Genomic DNA, 23,536 nt, shown 5'->3' on the forward strand with positions numbered 1-23,536 from the left:
AACCCGGATCCAGTCCGGCCAGGTAAAAATTCAGTGAAATCCTGCTCCGGCTCCGGCTCCTGAACCGGACTGTGGCCATCTCTGTTTATGCGTCGCAAAATGTCCTGTTCTCGATACAATCTCATTTATAGCCCTGAACTGACTGAGTACTCTCCGGCCCTTCAAATCCTCCGACCCGACCCTGATGTGTGGCGCATGAAGGCAAGGAGCAGCACACCATTCACAAATCGAGGAAGGCTTACTGCTTTGTACGAAAACCCCGCGATCATATATCCACGTGCTCTTCACGGCTCACATATTTTAATACTACGGGTGCGCTGTCGGTCTTTGTTTACAAATGGTGTACTCTCTCGCTTGCTTTGTCTGCCGAAATTTGATTCGGGACATCCTCATTATAACAAAAGCGCGTCGGATACTGTGGGTGTTAATGTATGATGTTGATCGTCTGACTGACGCCGTCTAACTATAGATAACTTACGTCGGTTAGTTAGCTCATATTAACCGAACCCTCGCTCGGTATTCGACGTTCGTCGGTTGCACCCGAGATACCCGTAAACTATTTGCATTTACACGCTCTGATGTATACTCGTTCAAACTGATATTGCCACAAGTTTCCGATTCGAAAGCCAAACCATATTCTTGTTGGGCTACTCTAACGACTGCGTTTCATGCAGCTAGGCAGCGGTTCTCAACCGGGGGTCCGCGAAGAAATTTCAGGGGGTCCGCGAGACCTCTAAATTTTTAAAATGGTTGATAACGTAATTTTTATTTTTTAATTTAATTTGAGAAAGCATGATGCAGTTTCGCACCACAACTGCTAAAACCTCATGACTCATATCATCATAATAATCGTCTGACATGAACTATCGTAGTGTGGAAATTCATTTTCATTGCCAATTTTCCAATAACCTGCTGATACAAACATATTGCTTTTTAGAGACGTTTTGTTGATGTTTGTGGAAAAAATACAAATATGGAGATAGTAACGTCAATCAGGGTGACTTCCTAATGTCTACGAAACCTTCTCGATTTGAAGTTGTCGGTCTCATCAAATTAGAAAACAGTCGTTTGAATTAAAAATTTCCGAAGTATTTCCCTAATTTGTCCCAATGCAGGGATTGAAACCTCGCCACGAAATCCATTTTATCCTGTAATATACATAACCACTATTTGAGCAGCTTTTGGAGGTACACAACTTCAATATACAATTGAATAGTATATTCATATTGAAATGAACCCGATAATTTTCGGCTGACACTCGTCATAAATCAGACAATGATATACCTGATCTTAAAGCTGGGCTATCAGATTTTGCGCATTCTTATTGCGGATGCCCTATCGACAAGACTGATTTTTTTTTATAAACAAGAAGTTTTCGTAGCTATCAAAGCGTTACGCCCCACCCTGAAGTTCATATCGCCAGTTATATTGGTATGCAGCCTTGTCTTGTTAATGTTCAATTGTTCATGGTCGAAAATGTTTGCTCGTAAATATATATGTAAACTCGAACAGAACAAGTCGTTTAATGACAGTCTTTCTCAGGCTGGAAAACTTGGATCCATTCTTTGGCGCATAAAACTTTTTGATTAGGATTTCACTTTGACGGTAGAAACTCTCTGCGGGCCGATCAAAATGCCGTCACGGGCCGAATCCGGACCGCGGTCCGTACGTTGCCCGTCCCTGCGCTAGATGCTGGACGTGATATGTTCATAAAATATATATTTCTTCAATTTGGTGTCATAAATGTTGCGATCACCTCAAAAGTATCGTCGGCAGCGGTATGTGTTAATATTGCATTAGCCTCCATCTATCTTTGCGGAAATGGTTTTCGGCACTTGTTCATATCAAAACGAAGACGCGGATTTTCAAGACACGACCACGTACTTCAAGAAATATAGCAGCAAAATTGGCTTTGAAATATTAAAAGTCTACCAATTTCTACATAAATAGTATGATGTTATTTCAAGAAAAATCATTATTTTGCTGTTCATCACAAGCCTAGTTCATATTTACACGAGACAGATGAAGGTTGCTCCATAATAGAGCTAAAATTCAACTAAAACTTGAGGGGGTCCGCGAGGGTCCGTGACGGTCAAAAGGGGTCCGCGAAGCCAAAAAGGTTGAGAACCACTGAGCTACAGCAAGACATCGACTCTAAGTCTCTAATCTCATGGAAATCACATCTCGTACAGTAACCTCTGCGCAAATCTTGGAAGGTTTTCCGCGAAGAGATCTACACACACATATACCCTGAACGAGCGCTATCAGGCTTACCTGTCTGTGCTGTATCGATCATAGTGAATATCAGTATCAACTTTTAGATGTAATCAAAATCAACGTATCTTCCAAAGAAGCGGTCTCTTTTACCATGCAGCAATCCCTTGCATGAATTCTGATTATAAGGGGATATCTTGAGATTATGTGTGGAAAATACTAGTATATCCTACTAGCAATGACGGGTCGCGTCTAAGTACCAAGTTCAGTATATCTTTTGTATTTCCTAATTAACCGGTAACTCCGCTTGATAAGATTAGTCCTGTGCATATACTTGAGAAGAGATAGAGAGATGACGCCATTTTATGAGATTTAGAGATTACCCAATTAATCTGTATGAAGGAAAGGAAATAACAAAATTCAGCAAAATTCAGTTGCCAACTTGCTTTCATTCGAGATAATTCATGATGAAAATATTTGCGTTTTCGATCGCATTAAACAAGGATCACTTTCAAGTATTACCATGACGAATGAAAATGATCACCGCCAATTTACGGGCTTAACAATAGCAATATCCTCACAATGATGGATTTGGCTGAAGAATGCGGGACGCCATTCGTTAATTTATCACGTCGTCAACACAGTAGCAATTCAATATGTCGGACGTGTCGGTATAGGCCAGGGGCGGGCAACTTCTCCAGCCGGCGGGCCGGATATAGGAAAATTATGTACTTGGCGGGCCGGATTGCTGAGTCGATGCATTATTCGCCCATTTATCCACGTATACAAGATGTAAATCGCATTTAATGAATGTATTTAACGACAGCAATGTCACTTCAAAGCCATTTCTCGCCGATAATGACGAAGACAATGTGAATTTGAGAACAGCATTGTCATACATGCGCCGCCATGTCTGCTTCTCTCTGATCAATCAACACACGCAGCAATCACTAATTAAGATTTCAAGGCGTTCGATAAGCCCAGTACCCCAAATGTACCAAGATATCAATTTATTAGGGATGAATAGGTGACGTGATAGCGTCGTTGTTCAACTGTGTGGCCTATTTTATGTCGATATTGAATTCATGCGGATCGCGGCTTCTACGACAATTGAAAAGTGGCCCTCGACCCGGCTACGGAATCAAAAATAAGGAATATCGGCCTGGTGTAAATGACCATTGTAGTCGACAACCACCACGATTACCACAAACGATATTAGGGTTGGGCACATCGTAAATGCCGATAATGCAACTCTTCCCGTTTCGACGAACTTACGCGTAAGCTCCATTCTCGCACGCTGCGCAGTGTGCATACATGTATTGTATATAATATAACATACAGTCACTAAAATTTGACGTAGTAAGCAAGTAGCGGGGAATCTCGGCAGACTGTAGCCGCGGGCCGCATTATCATATAAGACGGAAAACTGTTCGCGGGCCGGATAAAATCCCTTCGCGGGCCGGATCCAGCCCGCGGGCCGTATGTTGCCCGCCCCTGGTATAGGCGAAAGGTCAGACGCGCACCGGCTTCTGACGTTTGAACGATAAAAGTTCAAAAATGATGCTGTGGCCGCAATTATTTCGCTCCACGTTGCATAGTACAAGTTTAAACATAAATAGTATATTGTTGTAATCAACATTTTAAGCAAGGTATCGTTCACTATAACAATATCAATATATAATCGCAGCAATATCAGACTTAAGACTCTTTGCAGACACTTTGCCGGTAATGAGATCACAAACCATTACAAAGTTGAAGAGAAGAGACGCGTTGGAGTACAGAACTTCATGACACATTTGAATAATATAACCATTAGGGCTCTTCAAAAATGACTTTTTTTTCAAATCGTACTGGCTACTTGATAAATTGTTAGGCTACCTACCTACACACCAAATTTGGTTCAATTCCAACCAGTAGCCCCATTGCTACAGGAGAAGAAAGTTTCTATTTATTATATAAATTGGCTAAGAGTCGCAATTTATTTCATTTGTCTGTTCTCGAGTCCACCATAATCACTATGAGCCAAGCTAGTCTATGCCAACATAAAGAATTTATGTATCATTTGAAAATCTCGCAATAACTTGTTTTGTTTCGCTGTCTCCGTGCCTGCGCCACAGCTCTGTCATTTTTCAAACTTTGTGTTTGTTCTGTGTGACGTCATCATTAGCGACACTGATTGTTAAACATAGTTATTTGAATGCTCGCATTATTGCTGACGGTATTCCCTGATGAGTGTCAGCCGAAGAGCTTCGGAAATAAATATGAATATATTATTCAAATTCGAGTATATAGTAGTCTACATAGTAGATCATATGTCGGCTTCCACCGCGAAGCAAAATCTATTCCTTCCCCTGGGAGCAGACTGAATCATAGAGCTGAAATGTTCCCATACAGAATTGACCCCTAGCACTTACTTTGGCTTAGAAAGGGTTCAATCATTTGATCATACTTAATTACAAACGGTGTAGTCATCATCATTCGTGTATTAATATTTTAACCAGTCCAAAACACCACAAGATGGCGAAAGTTCACGACCAATAATTAGGATTTCGCAGCCTTCGGGATAAGGCTACGAAATCTCAATTATTGGTCCTGAACTCCTACGATAACCTAACCGTTGACATCGCTGGCCAACCATTTTCCAACGCTAGAAGTGCGAAATACCTTGATGTGTTACGGGATTCTGACATGTCTTGGAAGAGTCACATACAATCACTCAAATCACAACTATCGAAGGTATGTGGTCTGTTCCGCCGCCTTAGTTACGCTCTGTCATTTAGGATGCTGTTGATACTCTTCAACAGTCTATTCCTATCAAAGTTACAATACGAATTATTTGCTGGGCGCTGCCTGCAAGAACTACAACATCGTGTCATCCGCAGAGGTGGTCAAAGTAGTAAAGGAAGCTACTCAAGTAGAAGTAGAAGTAGCGACGGAGAAATCTACTCAAGTACAAGTAGAAGTACTTCTTCCATAAGCAACCTGAAACTACTTGAAGTAGAAGTAGAATTGACTGAGTTTAAATCTACTCAAGTAAGTAAGTAGTTTTGAAAACAGTCTTAATTCGTTCGCATTGACTGTCAAAAGCTGCAAATTGAGCAATGCGGAACGTGCAGAGAGCTTGATTCGTATTGATGCATCCCATGAGATATCAATTTTCGACAGAATAAGCAGTGTTCCGCATCATGGGATGCAAATTATGGTATTGATATGAAAATGCGATACTAAGCTTTTGTTTAGTAGAATACTACGTTTTAGAGAACATCATGGCATGGCGCCCTACCCCATATGAAAAGGCCCGAAGTTTAGGCGAAGAGCAATACGGAGAAGTTGTATCGGATACGGTTTCAACACTTTGCGCGATTAGTATACGTTAATAACAAATATTGTGGATCGTAAAATTGATACTTAGTGTAGCTTTATTTTCGGAAAATAGGGGCATTACTACAGTTGCGTTTATGCTTCAATATATGTTCTGCAGACAAAAGAACTGAACGTAATTAGAACTCAAAGTATGATACTCGGAATTGAATGTGAAATACAAATACCACTTCTAAAAAGCGGAAAATATATTTCATGTCTTTTGTCCATAAAGCTTCAAAGGTGATCTGCTAAATCAGGTGTAGCGTTCAAAAATGCCGGATTTTCCAGATTAGCTGGACACGTCATGGGCTGCTAGATTAAGATACGATGCGTAATTTCTATATTAAAAAACGGTAGTTTCAAACGTTATGGTGGGCCTTATTTACTGCGATGAAATATTTGATATGGGGAACAATGCGGTGGGGGGGGGGGGACCACGCAATCCGGTACCTAAATTATATTCAGCGATACTTTCGTCAAAACATATTTGTCACTCCATAACTACTGTGCGCGAAGCGCAACAAAATTTCTGGGCTTTTCTTGACTTTTATGAATATTAAATGTTGGTACTTCGTGAAAACAGCCCCGAAATTCCTCAGGCTATCTTCGGTATTGGGGGATTAAACTACTTCTACTTGACAAACTGAAAATAGCGAAAAGTAAGTAAGTAGATCACAAAATATTACGAAGTAGAAGTAGAAGTAGAGAAAATCAGATCTATTTGAGTAAGTAGCAGAAGTAGAGGAAAACTACTTGAGTACTTCCAAAAAGTAGAAGTACTTCGTTACTGACCACCTCTGGTCATCCGTAGCATTGCCGAAGCCCACGGGGGCCTGGCTGGATGTGCATTTGTGCAACTGGTCAATCGCTACTCTAAAGATTTGGTGTTCTTAACATAGAAGATATGAGGAAGCTAGAAATTGCCAAGTTTATGTAACAGTTCCATTGCGGTCATTGTCCCTCAAATTTCAACGACTTCGTCCCGCGGAGTCAAAAGCGCACATGCAGCCTGTGGCACACGAGCGCCAACGAGGAACAACTGCGATATCATCAGGACGGAATACAAGAAAACGCATGGCTCTATCAAGTATGCCGGACCCCAATTGTAGAACAGCATCTCGCCGGCTCTCCGATAGTCGTCGAGCATGTCCGTATTCACGTCGAAATACATGCAATTTCTTCTAAATGAATACTGGTCAGCCTTCAGGATTACCCGACCACGACCTAACATGCCACCTGATTTTGTCGCTTGCCTTTTATATTCTCTGCTTTACTTTTCATTCAGTGTGCAACTGTGCAAGTGTGCATGCTTCTTCTCTACTTCGCCTAGGCCAAGGTGGGTGTCTGATTTCAAAGACTACTCCAAGTGTTTTGGACACCTTCTATCTTGTCATTGTATCGCAGTTTTGTGGTGTTTTGAAATGAAGAAAATATTAATGAACTGATACTACAGCAGTGGTTTTCAACGGAAAGGTTGCGACCCAAGTGTGGATTGACTGTTTTGATGCGTATTGTGTGTGAGAAAAAAAACACCAAAATTTATTGAAAGCATGAATACATCGCAAAACTTGAAAATAAATACACTGTTTTATGTCGATATTGGGGGCGGGAGGGGTTATAAAACAAGCGGTAAATCAGATTCCACCAACCTCGTCATTGAAAGCCACGCTGTTCTGTTCGCTAACGATACCCTCTGCCTGTCTCACGCATTTACAGCCGCAAGCCTGAATGCCCTCGCCCCTGATGAAATTCCCAAATGGCATGAGTGCACGGAATCCCATAATAGCCCATGTGTTAACGCCGCTAAATTCCAATTATTAGTCGTGAATTCGCGGGAGAACCCAACCGTCGACATTGCTGGTCAACCTATTTCCAACGCTGAAAAGGCCAAATACCTCTGGGTTTTACTGAATTCGTAAATGTCGTTCCGCTCTGTTCCGTCGCTTTAAACACCTTGCAGTTTTGGATCCTACTGATGCAACTCTTTATTCCAATCAAAGCACCACAAGCTATTTTATTTCATCAACAACACAAGATGAACGATTAATTAGTGAAGGATTATACGATTCACAATATTAAGCTATAATTATAAGCCTAATCAGCGGATAAATCACAAAATTTTGATTTTGAATAATATGCGCTGTTTTCACAATTTTGAGTTGAATAGTACATTTATATTGAAATGAACTCGAATATTTTCAGCTGACACTCGTCAGGGGTAATCGTCATCAACTAGTAGAGAATTGAAAAGAACATTGTATATCAATAATCGTATCCAAAATATGACGTAACTGGCATGACATTTCGAATAATCGGGCGGACAGAGAGCTTAAGCTCAATTTAGTAATTTTATATAGTGCACAAACTCCATCCGAACGCACAAGCTTGGTTGGCCTTTCTTGATAAAAGTCGGATCCCAGACACCCAATTGAAAGTGTGGACAGCCTTTCCCGACAGCTCGAAATCTGTCATCCCCATAATTTTCCGCACAAACAGGATTATCCGACAAATTTTTGCCGTTGGCGGAATTTGTGGCCTTTGCCTCTAGATAGATCAATACTAGTCTGAGCCAACGTAAGCTCTATTCACTTCGTTTGTCGTCAATTTATTTGTGACATACCGACGGTGGCTGCAGTGTCGACTGGCGAGATAGCGTAGTGGTATAATCAGGACCGTCACAGCACTTCGTCAGCCCCCATAAAATACTTCGTTCTTGGGACCCCTCATAGGGTTATAAACCTAACTTCTGGGGAGCTTCGCCCCCCACATCCCCATCCACCTGTAAATTTTTGGCCGCTACTCATCAGCGAGATCTGTGTCATTTTTGAAAGTCAGCTTCAAAATTTTCTATAGTTCATGATTGAATCGGCCAATATGATCGGGAATTGCATATATATTGCTATCATTTTTTTAAATCTTATCTCTGCTCACGTAATCCGATTGACCGGTAGAGCTGAGTGAAGTGTCTTGGAAAATGTAGGGGCCGTAAATAATAATGAAACAGCTTCGGGTGGACCCATTGGTATTATGACTTCGTTACATGATGTTATTTTGTGACCTCCTGTCTGCTATATGTCAAAAGATACTGGCAAATAATTGTTCCCTTCGGGATGGCATTTGTCTAGTGGGGCTCAGATTGCTTGGACAGGAACATTCGGCGCCATTCATTTAGCGCCTATATGAGCAATTCAACATATATATATCGGAGTTTTCGGGCAGCATAAGGGCAGTCCTTTTCGGGCAAGGTTTCCTCGCTGCCGATCGTTCCGGCACACTTCTCGGAGTCGCATGTTACTTGGCCTAAAACCTCATATGTCTTGGTGCGTCGTGGCGTGATAATAGCTGACGCCGAAATGCCCATTTCTGTAAAGCATGCGTATCTTTTCTTGGGAACGGTACCCAATAATCTAGATATTCGGCAACATTTTATGGTTTCTACAGGCCAATATACACCGTACAAGCATCCTTGTCATAACATGGCAAGTTATAGAACAATATCAAAACAAAATTTGCTTCCATATAAATTTAATAATTTGCTAATAGTTATTGGTTATGCATGTATTTGGATCAGTTGGGTAATTGACAACCGTGTACCTTATATGTTAAGATGGCGACAAACACGATACGAATAGCCTACTTACTGCAACTATAGCCTATACATGAAAGCTATGTTTCAACAGATTTCGTTACAGTCACTTGCGGCTCTTCACTATGCCGTGATGAGAAGCAACATGAAGACGCATGCTATGGGCAAGTCTGAAAGCCTCGCCACACGTATCACATTTATATTTTCTTTCTCCGGTATGAATTGAGCGATGAGCATTCAGGTTCGAAATGAGCTTAAAGCGAAATCCACAAATTTCACAAGGGAAGTTGCGCTCTCCTGTATGCAGGGTCATATGTTCCTTCATATAGGTGTTGCTACTAAATGATTTGTCGCAGATGCTGCATTTGTTCATTTTTCCTCCAGTATGCACAAGTAGATGCCTGGATAAATCTTCAGGGCGGCTCAAAGTCATTCCACAAATCTCACATACAAAACTGTCCTCTGCAGTATGACGACGCAAATGCCGATGCAAACCACCCTTTTGTGAAAATCGCATTCCACATAGGTCACATTTGAATTCTTTCACTCCAGTGTGGATTTTTCTGTGTTTTACCATGCTAGATTTCGCTGTGAAAGATTTTTGGCAGATATCACACTCATATTTTTTTTCGCCAGTGTGGACGACTCCGTGTCTTTTATAAGTAGATAACTTCGCAAATTGTTTGAAGCATATCTCACATTCGTACATTTTCCGTGCCATGTGATTATCCATGTGAGATTGCAATGACTGTTTCTTTTTCAAAGCCATCCCACAAATTTCACATTCAAATTTCTCTCTCTTGTCAATGTGGATCGCCATATGAGATTTCAAGCTGTCACTGCGAGAACAAGCCATTCCACAAATCTTGCACACAAAATCTTTCTCTCCTGAATGTCGAAGCATGTGTCTGCTTACTGAGTTTTTCGATCCGAAGGACATTCCACAAACATAGCATTCGGATCTTGATGATGCGTTATGAGCTGTCATATGTTGAGTAAGGTCGGAACGTTTCTTGTATGACTTGGCACATATTTCGCAGCTGTGTTTTCTCTTTGACTTATGAGATTGCATGTGCAATTGTAATTTTTTCCTGTTAGCAAAGCTTTTATTGCAAACGTCACACAAGTGAATTTTTGAACCAGGTTCCTCGGTTATCTCTCAGGTTAAACAATCTATCTTGATGGCGAATTAGCACAGCTTATCTATATAATATTGGAGCGAATGATGAATAGCTGAAACTATACGTGAAAAGAAACATGGGTATCAAATGAACTCTAATCAACACAAATTTGAACGGCATTTAGATGGGTGATGAAAAATAGAGCAACTAACTAGTGGGGCGTTTCTGATTGGCGTGTGGCCAATATGTCAGTAATCCGCCATCAAATATTGGAATACAACGATAAAATTATGTTATATTTAAGAACATCTTGAACTATAGGTGGCGGAAACCTTTTTCCTCAAAGTAAACATATAAGCTTATATTTTCAATACATATGCTCATCGCTCAATGAGTCATATTATACGAATGTCTATGAACTGTAACGTCACAAATGAAGATACTTTACGTCTGCGTGGCACGAAATCGAAGATTTCTACGCTATAAGTATGTAATCGCAGCTTCTCGTGGGATCCGCCCCCCAGACCCCCCCCCCCTTTTGCCTGCCAACTTAACAGGCATGCAGCCACTTTATTTTCGTCGGCGTATGGGTCTTTTATAACAAATGCGGAGATTTGATGATTCACCCATCTGAACGGTATCATCTTCTTGATTGGTACACGGATTTCAAAGTCTATTCGCTGCAACCCTTGAAAAACGGCTGTAAAACCAAAGAGGGGGGCCTTTGACCAGGAGGGCGCCGGGCGACCGCCCCCCTCGCCCACCACAAAAACCACCACTGGGTGTGAACGTAGGGTTCTCGTTTGCGTTCTATGTGTGAACCTCGGAAATTTGGATATTCACGTTCAAAAACGAGCCTGAGTAGGTTTTGCACTGTGAACCTTTCGCATATATTACAATTTTCACTTCCTTATAAAATGTTTGTATGAAATATATTTTGTTTCAAAGGCGGGCCACTCTATGCATGGCACTGGTATCATAAAACAATCAACAGAAAACGGGCACCTTGACAATCTGAAATACATTTAATTACATTGTAACTAAAGTTTGCTCGAAATATCCAGCTTTCCGTTAGTAAATATTTAGTGACTCTCTGCTGTGAGATGGACCCGCAATCACACAATATCAAGAGCGAAATACACTACATGAAGTCAGCGAATGATGCTAATTTAAATATTCAATGAAATTGATATCGTTGTCTGATGTAAAAAAAGAATCTAGCAGGCTAGCAAGATAGCAAGATAGTGTAATGGTGATGCGTCCGGCTTCTTGATCGGTAGGTCGTGGGTTCGATTCCCGGCCGGGTCAGACCAAAGACTCGAAAACTGGTATCCGCCGCTATCCTGCTAGGCGCTCGGCATCGACGGATCGCATGGAGGAGAAAAAAGCGGGGGTGCTGACTAGATGACCTTACGGTCGTATCTCATCTCCGTCGTCAAAAGCATCTCGATGGTGCAGACGAAACCGAATACCCCCATTCTCTCTCTCTTCTCTCACGGTGTCAATCTTGACTTCATATGTTTATTGTATTATAAAACCCAAATCAGTGCGATTTTGGTTTTGACTACTGTTATATAACAATGGGGTAATATCGGTAGCAAGTATAGAAACCCATTTTACAATCTGCTCAATACTCAGACTCCGAATACATTGTTCGGTCTGGCCTAGACCGTTAAGACGTAAGCTTATATTCCCTTGCAAGTCCTCGTCGAAATTGTTGGCAAAGTGACGGAAGATATTGATTTTGTGGGATTATTATATCATTTGTTTGCCGCCGTTGATACATTTGGCGACGTTTGAAACGTCAATGTGTAACTCAGCATTGTGGCATTGTGTGGCCCGAGTCGTCGCTAGGTATCGTGTACATTAATATAGGCTATCACTGCACTGAAATGTAGGGTTGGAATCAGCAATATGACGTTCACGTTCGCGTTCACACAGAACCTTTCATAAAGGTTCGCGTTCACACGAACCTGAACCTTTCAGAGGTTCACAGTTACCAACCGGTGGTGAATTCCACACTGGTGGGGAATGGACGCATTTGGTAAACATTATATGCAGGATAGTCTACATATTTACGGAGACACATTCGCGATAACAGTTTACTGATCTGGAATGTATGGCGCTTCTAGGGCTGTCCCCGACACCTTTGAGGACGGTTGGTGCGATCGCATACAGAATAAGGTCAGTCGCTATTTGCCAAATAATGACAGTGCATACGCAATAGAAACCATATCCCTAATCACCCGAAACTTCTAACGCTAAGCACCCTCATCCCAGCCCCCTAAACACTCATCCCCAATCCCAATGACCCCGTCACCAACCCTGATGACACTATACCCTCAACTCAAATGATCGCAACCCTAAATGACTCTAATCTCAGCCCGAATAATCATACCTCTAAGACACTAACTTAGCCCCGAAAACCAGCGTCTTAATGTCATTGTGTACGCATCGACTGACCTTATATTGAACACGATTAACCTTATTTTGCACCCACCGCCTGATCATGTATCGCTCGCAAGGACCTTATTACACACGTCTAAACTGGTCATATTGAATATTCAGATTTAGGATTTGACATCAGGATTTGAAATACAGATATCGTAGCAACTTGTTGTGTTTAGCCATATTTAGATTTAGGATCTAGCGAGATCTTTAGTTTTTCATGACATCTCAATTTTAATACGGAAAAGTACATTTTGGATTTTAAAATTGTAATAGGAAATACGCAATTGAATAATAATTCCGGCTATGCCACTCGTCAGAGGTAATCGTCAGCAACTAGTATAGAATTGGAAATAACATTATATATATATACTATCGAGTCATCAAATATGACGTCACTTGGGTGGAATCTCGGTAAGTTCTGAGCAGTTCACACATACAATTATGTGCCTTGGGAGTCGACTTTTATCAAAATTCGCCGACCTAGTATGTTCCAGCAGAAGGAGCTTGCGTACGATCTAAAATAGCATATTGAGCTTAAGCGATCAGTCGCCTCGATTAATCGAAACCTCATGTCGGTGGTGACTTCATATTTGATTATACGACTGTTGATGATTACATATTTATATAATGTTCTTTCTAATTTTCTACTAGTACTGACTTATGATCACCTACTCTGGTTTCTTTCGATATGGAAATGGAATATATTATTCATTTGTAGACTGAAGTTCTGTACCACCAAGAAGCTCCTCTATACTATAGGATATATATTGATAAGTTGATTTCTGATGAGAAAAAAGTTCGATTTGAAATTTGGATTTGCAGTACGGATTTGGATTTCTGGGCGGACTGACCATATTGATGAATGTATATTTCTTATTACTAAGACCAGTGGTTTTCAACCTGGGGGCGCGAAAGCCTCTGAAGGAGGGCGCGAAAAAGCGGTCAACTGAAAAATAATTCGCGCTCTGACCGATTTCCTCCAATCCACTCGTGTTTCTCTATATATAGACCGAATTTCATATTTTTGAATCCTCTCATCAACAGTCATAACCTTCTATGCCATCAAACAATTTGTTGGGGTTACTATCATCCCGCATGGATTTTGTGGTGCGACGATAAGGGGGGCGCGAAATTTGTCACTATCATGAAGGGGGCGTGTCTGAAAGAGGTTGACAACCACTGACTAAGACGGATGAGGAAAAATACACGACTTTCTTTCATGGAAATGGTATCAAAATTTCTTGGAAATACTAAGGATTCTGATTATTTGGAGGGTATAGTTTAAGATAATAAAACCTCAAATCGAATTAAGTAAGTTAGGAGCATTGTAGGATGCCTTTCATATTGAATACGGACCTCTCTACTTATATTAAAGCATAAGCGCCCTTGATACAGCCGTTTTTGATTACAAAAAATTATTCTAGGAGTGTCAGCCAAAAATATTCGGATTCATTTCAATATGAATAATGAATATACTATTCAATTGTATATTGACGTTCTGTACCTCCAAGAAGCTCTTGACCATATTTACCACGTAGTGACTTAGTGACTGACCTTATTTTGCAAGCGACTGAATTTATTTCGCCCGCAGAGACCGACATTACTTGAAACGCAGCATTGCACGCGACTGACCTTATTTTGCAATCAACTGACCTCATTGCTAATGCAATCGCACTACCCCTGTTGACAATTTTTGCTGGCCAATAATTTACTAGGCTTTGCCTGGGTTTAGCTTGTGTTGGAGTTTCTATCTGGATTACGGGGAAATGCATTACACGACAAGCAATGTACTTTAGTAGACAAATAATCTCTGGTAAGAGCCGAGGTAACGCCGAAAGCTTTTTATGCGTCGCAAATTGTCATACGTCCTGTCGTTGATGCAATCTCATCTACCTGAACTACCTCGGCAGTATCCGACCATTCGAATCCAACAACCCAGCCCTATATGTAGCGCACGAAGGCAAGGTACTGCAAACCCTCTACCAATCGAGAAAAGTCAACCACTTTGTACGGAAAACCCACTATCATAACATGTATATCTTCACGTGCTCTCCACGGCTCACACCTTTTACTACTATTGTGGCGCCGCTCGATCTTTGTTTACAAATGGTGCTTTTTGTACTCTCTCGCTTGCTTTGTCCGCGGATATTTGATTTGGGATATTCTCATAATAACAAAAGCGCGTCGGACACTGTCGGTGTGCTCGTATGATGTCGATCGCCTGACTGACGCCGTCTAATATGGATAACCAACGTCGGTTAGTTAGCTACAGTCTACGTGCACATCAACCTAATCCTCGCTATTCTGTTGCCAAGTTTATGTATCAGTTCCGTTGTGGTTACAGTCCTACAAATTCCAACGACTACTTCACCTCGGAATCAAAAGCGCACAACTACAACACACGCTCGTCCTCGAAGAGCAACTACCATGTTATCAGGACGAAACACAAGAAAACACATCGCTCTATCAATTATGCCGGACCTGTAGTGTGGAACAACATCTCGTCTGCTATCCGTCACTCGTCGAGCATGCCCATTGGGGCTGTTCAAAAATAACTTTTTTTTTCGGATTCCAGCCATTCACTGATTAAATTGTCAGGTTACCCTAAAAAACGCTGCACACCAAATTTGGTTCGATTCGAACAAGTATAGGACTCCGTAGATCCAATTAAAAATTTTAATTTATTATGAAAAATTAAAAAAAAAATTCCAAATTTTTCTGCCAACCCCATGAATTGTTGAGATGTCTTCAAAGACGTTGCAAAACAAATTTGAGTCAATTCCGACCAGTAGAAGCGGAGTTATGTGAGTTTTTCGTTGATAAATTGCGTATTATCCACCGACCAAAGATAATCCGAGGATTATCATCGAAAAACTCACGTAACTCAGTCGTTACGCACTGTTGTCCAAGGGTCTGCGCAGTGAGTTGTTGAGTGTGCGCAGATTCATCAAACGTAGAGCGAACATTGTGAGGTGTCTTGTAAAGTGTAGGGCCCGTAACTAATAATTAAACATATTCGGGCGGGCGAACCCGTTGGTACGACTTCGTTGTATGATGTTATTTCGGGACTTCCTGTCTGCTATATTAAAAAATATAAAATCGTCCAACATGAATATCTAGTTTTAGATATCCCTGTCGCCCAATCGTACTAAACTAAAAGACGCACACGATTTCAAATTGGTATTTCTTCACTGGCATATAATTTTTCCCTGCCAGATGGAATTTGTCTTCTGGGGTTCAGATTGCCAAGACAGGAACATTCGGTGCCAGTCATTTAGGCGACCATGGACTATTAAACCTATATGTCTTTTGTAGGCTATATACAACGAATTTTTCGGTGTTAATTTGCTCTGAATACTCATTAAGGATATGTCCTACCACCACATCATCTACTGCGAAGCCATTTTTCTCCAGCGCCCCCATACCACCCCCCTGAGCCCAGCGCCCCCTGAGCCCCCTGAGCGTTGCCGCCCCCTTCAAAATCGCCAGCGCCCCTTGGGGGGCGCTGGAGGCAAGGTTAAGAACCACTGGTGTAGGCCAAGGTGGGTGTCTGATTTACAGACTACTCCAAGTCGTTTCGCCACACGCCTATCTTTTCATTATATCGCAATCTTTTGGTGAATTCATTTCAGAAAAATTTCAATAAAATGATGATTTTTATGACGATGATATTTGATGTTCGTCCTGCACCCGAGATACACGTAAACTAATTACATTACAACGCTCTGATGTATACTCGTGCAAACTGTTATTGTCATAAGATTCATATTCGAACGCCAAAACCAGAACCCCTTTGGCTTACTCTAACTACTGCGTTCTGAGCCGGGAGAGATGGAGAGCCTCAAGGAGTTTGCGTTTTGTTAGACGGAGCAATCGCGGTCTGCGAATGGGGCAACAGCAGAGTACAAATATTTTGAACAGCCCGATCCGAACGGGACATATTTTGTGCATTCTTTACGTCTGCGGATACCTTAATTAGTTGCTGACTCATACACAAGAGCTACACCTCGATTGTTTAAACTGCATTTTAATTATACAGGATTGGATATCTGTCGTGTTTGAATGATTCACACATATTAGTAGGATATTAGAGAGTCCATGTTATAACAACTTATAAAATATTTAAAAAGGGAAGGATATTTAGAAAGGCAGTCTTTCATGTTAATTGCATAGTGAATAATTCGAGCTGTGCCACAATGAACAATTTTGCATGCCATCGTTTTGACGTTTTAGATATCGACAAGGGTTGCAGTTAAATCAAATAGTTGTTGTAAAACAGGTTTTAAACAAAGGCTTTTCAAAAATTTTGTTTTTTCAAGATATAAAATTATGCCATACTTGTGTAAATCAGGGCTTCTCAAAGGATGGGCCACAGGAGCATTTGAGGTGGGCCACAAAGCTATTCAGAGTTAATGTAAGTTTAGCTGTATTTGTTTTGCTAAACGCTAAAAATATATTCATAAACCTCTGAATTCCGACTCTGATGAGACGTAGTGGCACGTATGGAGGTGGAATGCACAGGTAGAAAACGGAAGCGACAAACCGTGGCTTTTGCCACCGGTTATGAAAACCTACGGCTAACAGCAACTAAAATAATTTGGAGTATATAATAACGGGACGGTAATGCTGAAGTAACCAATGTACTATGACAGGGTAATATGTCCTATGCCGTTGAAAGGGGTGTGCAATAAACTCGGAATGTAGTGCAATTGATGTATAGATTTACTGTGCTTCGGCAGGTCGTATTATTGTAAGATAAAAATAGTCGTAATTGCAAATTATTAGCAACTTTCTGGTGAAGGTATACTGCACCACCGCAACTAATCATCATGGATTGAGGATTTAAAACGGTCGGCCTGGAAATCATTGCACGTACATAATGTAAGAGTCGGTTTAAAATGTCCGGCCTGGAAATCATTGTACATAATGTAAGAGTCACGTGAATTAATCGTATCACTGGATTGGATACTCTGACATCGCAATTTCAGTTGGTTTGGTACAAGACATACCATGTACATTGTACAACATGCATATTAAAAAGTCCTCCACTTCTCTGTAGTACCCCATTCATTGATGAATTGTTTGAAGCTGGCCCAGAATGATTATATTATTCCCCACAATTATGGAACTAAAACCCCAATCACACAATGGATGCGGGATTTGGTGTTTCGCGACGCTAATGGAGCAGTAGACGATCATAATATACACAGGAGATTTATCCTATGATCTACAGGGCCGTAACTGCCGCACCTTAACCCCAAGGGGTTTGAGGGGGCCCAAGATTATTTCGTTGGTCGATTTATAAAGGATCATATTCATTCAACTTGAAAATTTCCGTCGCGCTTTTCGCGCGACGGCCAAGAAAGGGTTGAGAACCCATGGTGTAGATACTTTCCGAAAAAAACATGCAGAATGAGCCTACGGACAATTGCCATCCGATATAGCCGACTTATATCAATATGGAATGGTTGGAACCCTCAAAATAGTCGTTTCAGCAGTTCGGTAAAAGAGCTACATTCACCCTATATTTCACTTGGCAAAGTCAATACACCATTACGTCACAATTGTATATTCGTGACGTAATAGCTAAAAAAAACATGTTTTAAACAAGGGCCATGCTTTGTACATGTTTGTTTCAAATTGATTTTTGTTCTTTGATCTTATGCCTGTAATTCTGTGAAAATAAATAAAACGCTTAATGAGTGCCAAAATTCATGAGTAACTTTGGTAGGTCGAGAAACCTTCTCATTGGCCATCGGACATCGATCTTCAGAAAATCGCTAAATCCAATCTAAGTTCGGTAGTGTAAATAAAGACGATATACTCTAGTATAGCCAAAGTGGACGAAAAGAGCGAATTTTGATCCAACTATATAGATGTGCGTAATCACGAACTGAAATGCATCCACAGCAGAATAGGGCGGAGATAATAAAGTTGGATTAGCAATGAAGTCAATTATCGCGTTCGTTAGGATTTATCAACCAAGGTTTAAAGCAGTGGTTCCCAACCTTTTTCGACTCATCGCCCCCTTTTCAAGCTCCGCACCGATCATCGCCCCCCAAATATTGGGAACCGAAAAACAGCACTTCGTCAGGCCCCCAAAAACGTTGGTCTTTGGCCCCATATAGGGTGATATACCAGACTCCTCTCAGCCAGTGGGCTTTTTGTCGCTACATATCGGCTATACCCTGCTTCATGTACTGTTTGGTGGTAATCACCGTATTTCGCCTAATCGCGCGAAGCGCGACAAATTTATATAATTCATGTTTGAGTCGGTCAATGTGATCGGGAATTGCATAGATATTGCTATCAATTTTATATCCTCTTTCTGCTCACGTAATCAGATTTTCCGGTAGAGCTGAGTGTGGTGTGTGTTGGAAAAGGTAGGACCCCTAAATAATAATTTAACATCTTCGGGCGGAATCGTTGCTATATTGACTTCGTTTCATGATACTCTTTCGTGACCTACTATATCTGCTATGTCAGAAGATATGGAAATCGTCAAAACGTACCAAACCAAAAGACGCACATGATTTCAAATTGGTATTTCTTTACTGGTAAATAATTTGTTCCTTGCGGGAAGGCATTTGTCCTGCAGGGGGTTAAGGTCGCCGGGACAGGAACATTCGGCGTCAGTCATTGAGGTGCCTATGGACAAGTAAACATATATCTATCGAAGTTTTCGGTCAGCACAAGGGCATTCCTTTTCGGCCAAGGTCTTATCGCTGCTGATCGTTCTGGCATACTTCTCGGAGTCGCATGTTACATGGCCTCTAACTTCATATGTCTTGGTGCGTCGTGGCCCTGTAATGGCCGACGCCAAAGTCTCCCATTTCTATAAGTCATTCGTATTTTTGTTGGGTGACTGGTATCCCAAAATCAAGATATATAAAAGTGTGAAATGGCGCGTAGCGCGAAAAAGTTTTGAAAAAGTTGCACCAATTTCTAAAAAGGTTACTCCATAATTTATGTTAATTCACGAAATAATTTTGGGCCCCCTTCGAGTTCGGGCCCCCCTCCCCCCCAATTGGGAGGTTTGGGGTGCGGCAGTTACGGTACCGACTCCAAAATAGCCGTTTTAACGCGCCATCGCCCCCCTATCACCCCCTTCGTTGTTTTCGCCCCCTATCGCCCCCCTCGTCCGTTTTCGCCCCCCTATCGCCCCCTTCGTTATTTTCGCCCCCCTAGACCGCCAAATCGCCCACGTTGGGAACCACTGGTTTAAAGAAACCGGTTGATCGCGGCGCATAAAGTTGGTGTTAATCTGACGACAAACTGGCACATGCTATAACTAGTTATCTATAAAAACTGCGTACACTGCGTATCATTCCTACGCGCAAATATTTCCGATAATGGCCTGCCGATTGTCTGTCTCCGAGGTAATGGCTTTACGAAACAATCAACGAATTATGTACCCGCCATTACAGAGCGATATCAATATTCTATAATCCGTTTCTTAGCTGTACCGTACGAATTGGACACGATTTTCATTTCGCGATGATGATAATTCTAGCTATAGCAGTGGCAGTATCGTCATCAGAAGGCTGCTGTTTCATTCAACAAATTGACAGCTGAAAGCCTATAGCGCGTTTTCACAGTGCAACAGATAACGCCACTTGATTGAAAACTCGGGACATCTTGACTATAACCATCGCGCGTAACCTTTTCCAGCTTTACGCGTCGCGATTAGCAGTATTTAATCACACGATTAGCATTCTTCTGGATCAGCTAACTCCGCCTAAAATGCGACCCGATTATCAGTTTTTAATCACATAATTAGCGTTCTCCCGGATCAGCTAACTTTATCATCTCCGCCAAGTCTATAAGACATGCGATCACGATCCAGAGTGCAGTTACACGGAGGCAATAGAGAACAGGGGTATAAACAGGGGTATAAATACAAGCACGACACACGAGGAAATAATAATTGGCGGTAAGTACTAATCGTAAACATACCAGCTTAAAATGCATGAACATGGCAATTATGAAGAAACATGATCGGGGTTCGACAAGGGAATCTGTCGATCGATGACAAAATGAGCCTGCGACATCGCTCAAGTCAACAAGGCTCCGATGATAACAATTGACGTGCAATTCCGGCTTTGTCTGGCTGAATCGAACAAATTTGAGGATCGATGAGCAATTGAGCACTGAATACCATGTTCTGCGGACCCTAAACGGGAGAAGCCGACAGATACCCTCGTTGTACACGCTTGCTTTTCATGAGAATAGAAGCTGAAGTAATTTTCTCTCGTGTATTTGAGGACAGGACACAGGGATGGGTCAGAGTCAGTGATATCCATATGGGTTCACGGGGTTTCGTCGTTTTCTAGCCCAGAGCTCGCATATTTTGAAGACCGTCCTCATTCCAAAGATCCTCGATAACTGAATTGCTAACTGGTGGATATTATAGTGGCGGGGAAGATGGCGTAGTGGGAAGATAAGCTCTTGCTATTCCCATTCGATTCCGCGCCGGCGGTTATCTGTGCTTCTCTTCTACCGCGTCGCTGTTCTTACGGCAACAAAAAAGCCCACAAAATATCCGGTGAAATAACGCACTCACAAGGGAAGGAAAGAACAAGGAAGAGCCCCACAAAATAGAGATTAACATCGAAAAGAATCTGTGACATCATCCACTAGACCGAGATGGTTGCCAGTCTAAGAGTAGACCGCAACTCGTCGTTCGGCATGCTCCTATCTGTTCATTACATCGCATTGTGTCTTATCGCATCGTACATTGTGTGTGTCTTGATATGATGAAAATACAATCTGACGATTATTGATTGATATAAGTCATATTTTTCAGCTAGCTTACACTCGTCAAGGGTATCTTTTCTGCGAAATCAGCAATACAGCATTTGCCAATAACACCGTGACATGCCACCCCATTTTTGTCGCTTGCGTTTGTATACTATCTCCTTTTGCTTCTCAGTCATTGTGTATCGCCTAGGCCAAGGTGAGTGTCTGATTCCAAAGACTAGGCTACTCCAAGTCGATTCGACACCTTGCTATCTTTTCATTGTGTCGCAATTTTTATGGTGTCTTGAACTGATGAAAATTGCTAATAAACCGAACTGAACCCTCAGTAAAATGACGATAAACTGAAGAGAGTTAGGACGTCCACGAATACAGACACAAAAAGTTATAGTGGTGCTTTTACGACCGTCCGCTAACTGGCGGACTTGCGCCGTACATGTTTCCTAACTGCGGTCGTCAATAGCAAAAAGGTTGAACAGAACACCCCTGATGTAGTTAGATGTCAAAAGGACACGACACGAATATCAGACTTGTAAAATCGTTCCAAAATATGAATTAGGTTAAGGACGATTATGACTCGTAATCAGTAATGCGGTTATTAGAGTTATTGGAGAACTTTTCAATTGTTCGGTGTGTAGATCGTTTCAATAGGAACCCAAAATGTTAGCTTTTCTGCATACCTTGTGATGAGGACCCTCTACCTGTAGAATATCGTCCCAGATATCATATGCCTATTTCTCCTAAAGGTAGCAGCATCAGTAACACAGCTTCTGAGCGTAAAGGTTTAAAGTCGAGGCACTACAAATCGAGTAGCCTACTGAAATAGAAGTCGAGTATTGATTAAAATGTTCAAGTTGAGATTAGGCAGTGGACGTGACACCAAAACTCTTTCTTTACCAAAGACTTCCTCGGTCAGTCACCCGCTTATATATCATGCTAGCATGGGTTGTAGCTAGAATGAATAGTTTTCCAAAATATGTTTTCTTATGATTTTTAATTGTATATTGGGGGTGTTAAAAACTGTTTTTTTTTCTTCACAAATTGTAATGGCTATACTTGATAAAATTGTTAGGTTACCTAATTTAAGCCTACACACGAAATTTGTTTCAATTCCAACAAGTAGCCCCATTGCTACAGGAGAAGAAAGTATATTAATTATTATATACCAAATAAATAAAAATGATTCAAAATTTTCTGTCCACCCCATGAAATTGTTAGGTTGTCTATAGAAACGATGATCACCAAATTTGGCTCAATTCCAACCAGTGGAAGCGAAGTTATTGACGTCGCAAAATTTGGATTTGAATAAAATAGTATTTACAGTGGCCAATTCTTCAATTATTTATTATAAGTGTGCTCACCGAAAATACTATACTAAATATGTGAACTTAGATTCTCTATCTATGTGTCGGAGCTTTATATACATTCTATATAGGCTCTTCATCGTCAGCCGATTCGGCTAAGCATTGTGTTACCAAACAATAGAGGGCCATGCTATACGGAACAAATCATATAAAAGAATGTCGGGCTGCTAGTGTAAAATGACCACTGATGTCCAAACACCATGAATGTAAAAACAACATTGATTACAATAGTAAAATGGGTTTCCTTAGTCAAACGTTAAGCGGTACGGGCGTGCCAGAATTACAAACTGAACAAAAAAGTCTTTTTCTGGGATAATGAATGTTATGAATAATGAGATGAAAATTACCCGTTAGTCTGGTACGGCACCTTAGTAGCCACCACCGACGCTACCCTCTAGGATATTTATTGTTAAAATGATGGTTTTATGGTAAACTTGACCGTATAGTTGAACTGATGTATATAATTGTGGGTAGTCGGTAATCATGACTATTTATATTTATATTTATATAATATTTATTTATATTTATTGTTAATATCATACATGTTGCTCGTTTGGATACAGTTTCGATTTGATCCTGACGATTGCTGTTCATTCGTCACCAATAATGTGTGTGTCTCCCTGTTGGTAGTACGAGATTTCGCCTACTGTTGAACGGGTCGCCGTGAAATTCCTTTGCGG

At 41.2% G+C, this 23,536-nt stretch overlaps 1 protein-coding gene across 1 annotated transcript; it reads right to left on the reverse strand.

Annotated features, from left to right (window-relative positions):
* Nucleotides 1–7,561: 7,561 nt before the first annotated feature.
* LOC145458889 (uncharacterized) lies at nucleotides 7,562–14,798 on the reverse strand. Its single transcript, XM_080337389.1, has one exon. It carries the CDS (start codon nucleotides 10,233–10,235, stop codon nucleotides 9,270–9,272), a length of 966 nt encoding a protein of 321 aa, XP_080193515.1. The 5' UTR covers nucleotides 10,236–14,798; the 3' UTR covers nucleotides 7,562–9,269.
* Between the last annotated feature and the right edge of the window lie 8,738 nt (nucleotides 14,799–23,536).

Source organism: Botryllus schlosseri, chromosome 16, assembly GCF_051294905.1.
Source record: "Botryllus schlosseri isolate E-star chromosome 16, Bs_hap1, whole genome shotgun sequence".
Lineage (NCBI taxonomy): Eukaryota > Metazoa > Chordata > Ascidiacea > Stolidobranchia > Styelidae > Botryllus > Botryllus schlosseri.

What these genes read in the sequence shown, in the direction of transcription:
- LOC145458889 (XM_080337389.1), bottom strand. Translation starts at nt 10,235, where the DNA reads ATGCAATCTCATAAGTCAAAGAGAAAACACAGCTGCGAAATATGTGCC.